This window comes from Mandrillus leucophaeus, unplaced genomic scaffold, assembly GCF_000951045.1.
Source record: "Mandrillus leucophaeus isolate KB7577 unplaced genomic scaffold, Mleu.le_1.0 Scaffold59, whole genome shotgun sequence".
Lineage (NCBI taxonomy): Eukaryota > Metazoa > Chordata > Mammalia > Primates > Cercopithecidae > Mandrillus > Mandrillus leucophaeus.
The window spans coordinates 2,384,206-2,389,492 of NW_012106363.1; the positions used below are offsets into that span (position 1 = coordinate 2,384,206).

At 38.6% G+C, this 5,287-nt stretch overlaps 1 protein-coding gene across 1 annotated transcript in view; it reads right to left on the minus strand.

Annotated features, from left to right (window-relative positions):
* Positions 1 to 5,287, minus strand: part of UTP18 (UTP18 small subunit (SSU) processome component homolog (yeast)) — a 46,453-nt gene that overhangs the window by 18,682 nt on the left and 22,484 nt on the right. Inside the window, exons 7-8 of the mRNA XM_011999224.1 lie at positions 2,770 to 2,870; positions 2,400 to 2,490 (exon numbers count right to left, since the gene is read on the minus strand). Coding sequence (XP_011854614.1) covers positions 2,400 to 2,490; positions 2,770 to 2,870 — 192 coding nt within the window. The remainder of the gene's footprint in view (positions 1 to 2,399; positions 2,491 to 2,769; positions 2,871 to 5,287) is intronic.

Sequence of the window (5,287 nt, forward strand, 5' to 3'; positions counted from 1 at the left end):
CTCTTTTCTTTCTCTTCTTTCTGGTCACAAAAACTAGTATAATATAGAAAATATAGCTACTCCTGGCCTTTTATTCATTGATTAGAAACATACGAATGTAAATAACCTTGTGAAAGTCTGATTCTAGGATAAAAACAAAACAAAAATTAATGTTAATGCTAAAATTAATCCTTTTTAAAAAGTTAAATAATTTTAATTAATGCTACTAATTTTATTAACGTTAAATTACCAAATGCTCCTAGCTGAGGTCAAATAAAAATTATGCTAAAAAGCTATACAGAGATTGCTGACTACTACTCACAGAGCAGAACCACTTGAAAGCCTCCCACTATCAAACACAGCATTAACTATGCTAAGATTATGTAGCTCTCCCAAGGGATGGCCTCCACGGTCCTTTGGGATACAGAATAAGAGTCAAGAAGGCTTAGGGAAGTCAGAAAGGTAGAAGAGCAGGACAGTGCAGTTAATTAAAAGAGCTACAGAAAGATCAGAAAGGACAATAATGAAGACAATTTAAAACATTATCGAAGTCAAGAGAGTATTGTTACAGGAGTTGATGATTTTAAGTAACTTTCAAAAAGAAAGTCAGAAAACCTTCAAATGAATCATCTTTTTTTAAATAATGTCTGCCTTATCTTTTTAAGAAAGGTAAGACTACTTACTTAAAATCATGTCTCTTAAGATAATTGTAGATTCACATACACTGTAAGGAATAATACAGAAAATACAGTGTGGTCTTACTTTACCATTTCCCCCCAATGTTAACATTTTGCATAACTACAGGACAACATTACAACCAGGATAGTGACACTGATACAGTCAAGACACAAAACTTCCTGTCACCACAAGGACCCCTCCTGTTGGTCTTTTACAGCCACCTCCACATCCCTCCTGCCCTCAAATCCTCCTTAAACCCTCACAACCACTAATCTATTCTCTGTATCTATGATTTTGTCATTTCAAGAATGTTAATATAAATCAAACTGTAGTGGAAGTTTTTCCTTTGCCCTCTGAAGGTTTCCTGAAAACCAAGTGACAAAAGATAGAATAGGGAAAAAAAGGCATATAAAATTTTATTTTAATGTTCATAGCACGGGAAATCATATGAGAATGATTACCCCTGAATAACCTTTTACAGAAGCGTAATCTTCCCATTCTTTCCCCAAACATGTTAAAACTGCATGTTAAATTGTTAGCCCTCCACTATTATTAGTTAATGAGAAGGCAATGGCAACAAAAATGAATTCTAAAAATAAATCCGATTTTCTACCTAAAAAGAAACTTAAAACCAAACACGGCTTTTTGTTAAATTCACATATATACACATACATATATATATATATTTTTTTTTTTTTTTCTTTTTTTTGAGATGTGATCTCAGCTCAGTGCAGCTTCTGTCTCCCAGGTTCCAGCGATTCTCTGCCTCAGCCTCCCGACTAGCTGGGATGCCTGGCTAATTTTTGTATTTTCAATAGAGACAGGGTCTTACCATGTTGGCCAGGCTGGTCTTGAACTCCTGACCTCAAATGATCCACTCACCTCCGCCTCCCAAAGTGCCGGGATTACAGGAGTAAGCTACCACACCTGACCCTAGTTGTTTTTTGTTTTTTTGTTCTGCTTTTGTTTTTTTTGAGACAGAGTCTTGCTCTGTAGTCCAGGATAGACGGCTAAAAAAAAAAATTTATTGAGATGGAGTCTCGTTCTGTCCCTCAGGCTGGAGTGCAGTGGCCCAATCACAGCTCACTGCAACCTCTGCCTCCCAGGTTCAAGCGATTCTCCCACCTCAGCCTCTCAAGTAGCTGGGATTACAGGCCCGTGCCACCACGCCCGGCTACTTTTTGCATTTTTAGTAAAGATGGAGTTTTACCATGTTGGCCAGGCTGGTCTTGAACTCCTGACCTCAAATGATCCACTCACCTCCGCCTCCCAAAGTGCCGGGATTACAGGAGTAAGCTACCACACCTGACCCTAGTTGTTTTTTGTTTTTTTGTTCTGCTTTTGTTTTTTTTTGAGACAGAGTCTTGCTCTGTAGCCCAGGATAGACGGCTAAAAAAAAAAATTTATTGAGATGGAGTCTCGTTCTGTCCCTCAGGCTGGAGTGCAGTGGCCCAATCACAGCTCACTGCAACCTCTGCCTCCCAGGTTCAAGCGATTCTCCCACCTCAGCCTCTCAAGTAGCTGGGATTACAGGCCCGTGCCACCACGCCCTGCTACTTTTTGCATTTTTAGTAAAGATGGAGTTTTACCATGTTGGCCAGGCTGGTCTTGAACCGCTGACCTCAAGGTATCCGCCCACTTCAGCCTCCCAAAGTAGTGTGATTACAGGTGTGAGCCACCGTGCCTGGCCCAAAATTTAAAATGTAAAAATATCCTTAGCTTCTTTCAAGTCATTGACTTACCCGAAGAGGCATACACTTTCTTACTATCTGAAGAGAATGTGGATGCTGCAACCCTTCCATTAATTTTCATGCTTCCAATCAGTTCTTTGGTCTAAAACAATAAATATTTATCAAACTGTTAGAAAGTATACAGAAGAATCACACAATGTAGAGAAAAATAACCTAGTTCTCTATTTTCTAGCACCTACTCAACTGTACTTTTCCCTGTAATCAAAAGGTCTACCCCAACTGCCAACAACTTCTCTCCAAGTCCCACCTGTGCTCCTCTACTTAGAGATGCATATTTAAGGACACACTGAGTTAAGGTTCAAGACTATGCCTACACGAATGTCTTGTGGGAGAAGAACAAGTAGCAATAATAATGCTTTACCTTCATTGCTAGCAAATGCAAATATCCAGCAATGCCATTTATGAGCAAGAAGGACCCATCCGAGGAGACTTCAAAGCTCCTCACTATCTTCTCTTTCAAACCTAAAATAGGAGATAAGGCAATTAAATAAAGTTTAATACAGTTTTCAATAAAACTATCATCTATTTACAAATGAGTTTCTTACTTTTTAAAATATGTAAGTGGCTCAAATTAAACAAAACCCTGGCTCACACCCTGAATAAGTCTAAACCCAGGCATCACTGAGTTTGACCCAAACATAAGGTCACTACAAAGCACTTAGCAAACTTCTCTTCTTTGTCCTGGTTAGCATTTACCATTTTACTTGCAGGCCACAGACTCAGCTCTCCAAACAGTAAACATATCAATTAATTTTCCAAATATATGCAGTAACACCGCTAATTAACTAAAAGGATAAATTATACTTCTTTGTCACAAAGTTCATTACCAGAAGGGAAATACACTGCCACTAGAGACAGCCAAAAACATAAAAACATATACAAACTAGCTGCTGGCCACTTACTAAGCAGCTCATGATGGAGAGGAGTCTCATCTTTAACTTTGTGAGACAAAAAAAAAAAAAAAAAACCCAAAACTTTTCACAATATGTCAGTTTACTTAAGGATTGACTAGCTTCTCTGGATGTGACACATGTAACCAAATCATACGAGAGCTAGGTATACAAACCAGTCAACTTACTTACAAAAGGACATGTCTTTTTCCATGACTGAAAGGTTCACATTGACTATACAGGAGACTCTTCCTGACATCAAAATGCTTAGAGAGCCAAGTTACTCTTTAAAAAGTTACCTAATAGGATGCATCAGAATGCATACAACTGGCTACCTCCAAAGAAGGAAAGTAGGTAGCCAGGGAGACAGAGCAGAAGAGAGTTTTCACTATTCATTCGTTTCTCCATATTAGACTTTTATACCATGTGAATATATTGCCTAGTCAAAAATATATGTCTGTATTTTTAAAATTTTAAGTTACTAAGTTAAAATACTAATTAGAGAAAAAGGGTTTACGAAAATCTGGTTAAGGACCCTTGTTCCACTTCAGGAAAATGCAGATTAAGGCTACTTTCCACTACTACAAACTAGATATCCCACTCTAGTCCTGCCTCCCAAAGACTACATCTTAGTTCCCTTGCTTGCACTCATGCTTCCCAATATTATTTCAGACACATATTTCCAAGCACTGGGGTTACTTCTGCTGATGACCAGTCTCCTTACTATGAAAGGCACTTCACTATCCCTAATAAGGGTAATTTTAATCGCAATTTCTTAATAAACCGTATGTACTGACTAAAGTATACTGAAATAGTTCCAAATATAAAGAAAATATCATTTCATGATGAAGCAGAGACAGCAGGCTCATTCTAGCACCATGTGAAGCTACAGCTGGAAACCCCTACAGACCTAATCCTAACAGCACAGTATCAGGCAGTGGAAATGTGAAAATAGAAAAAGGAGAAATACTGGGAAGGAAAGATCAATGCCATGTCTCCAGAGGAGTTGGTGACTAGACACACACTCCTGCACACCTAGCAGATCCATGGTAAAGATCACTAACTGTATCTTGGCCAACGCATGGTGTGCTTTCTCCCAAGAGGATGCAAGACAAGGAGACGCCAGAATCCATTACTTCTGATTAGTGAAATGACATGTAAAAATAACAACTACTACATATTGTTTTCTATTTCAATATGAGAAGATGGTTTAAGGCTTTTTAACCACATGAGGTCCATGGACCACAGTATCACCATCACCTGAGAGAACTAAAAATGCAGAATCAACCCACCTAAGACCTACAGAATCAGAATCTGAAGCTTAATGAGATCCCCAGGTGATTCATGTGCACATTTACTTCTGAGAAGCTCTGCCTCAGAGTAAACCAAGGATCTACTCGGAAAGGATCAAAGTGTCAGGAACACAGGAAAGAAAAGACTGGAAATGCTATTAACATCATAAATGTTTCTAAAGTTGGCCCCATCTACTTTCAGCCACTAGTAGAAAAATGGTTGTACAGAGCTACTCTTGTCCTTTCCAGCCACACGCATGTGCAGTTTAATAGGGAAAGCACCAGTGAGCCGTGCCATATGCCAACACTACCTCCTGAGATTAGCCAGACAACCTCATTAGAAGGGCTTTGGTTCCCAAAGGATGCATGAAGGTGTCGGTGTATTTTAGGGTATAAAGGAGTAGGGAAATACAAGAAAGGAACGGGTATGGTAGAGGGCAAATAAATTTTCACCTCCTAAAAAGGCATTATTTTTTAAGTAGTTCATTCTTTAAAATACAGAAGTACCTCCAAAAGCAGTGCTTTATTCCCCCTAAATATAAATTAAAATTTTATTATAACTAACACTAAAACTACAGAGTATCCAAGTTTCCTGAAGATCAGAGAGGTGAAACAGTTTGTCCAAAGAAATGGAATCCGGGTCTTCTAGCTCCATGGCTCATGCTTTTTCTGCTGCATCAACTGCTAACTTTATAGC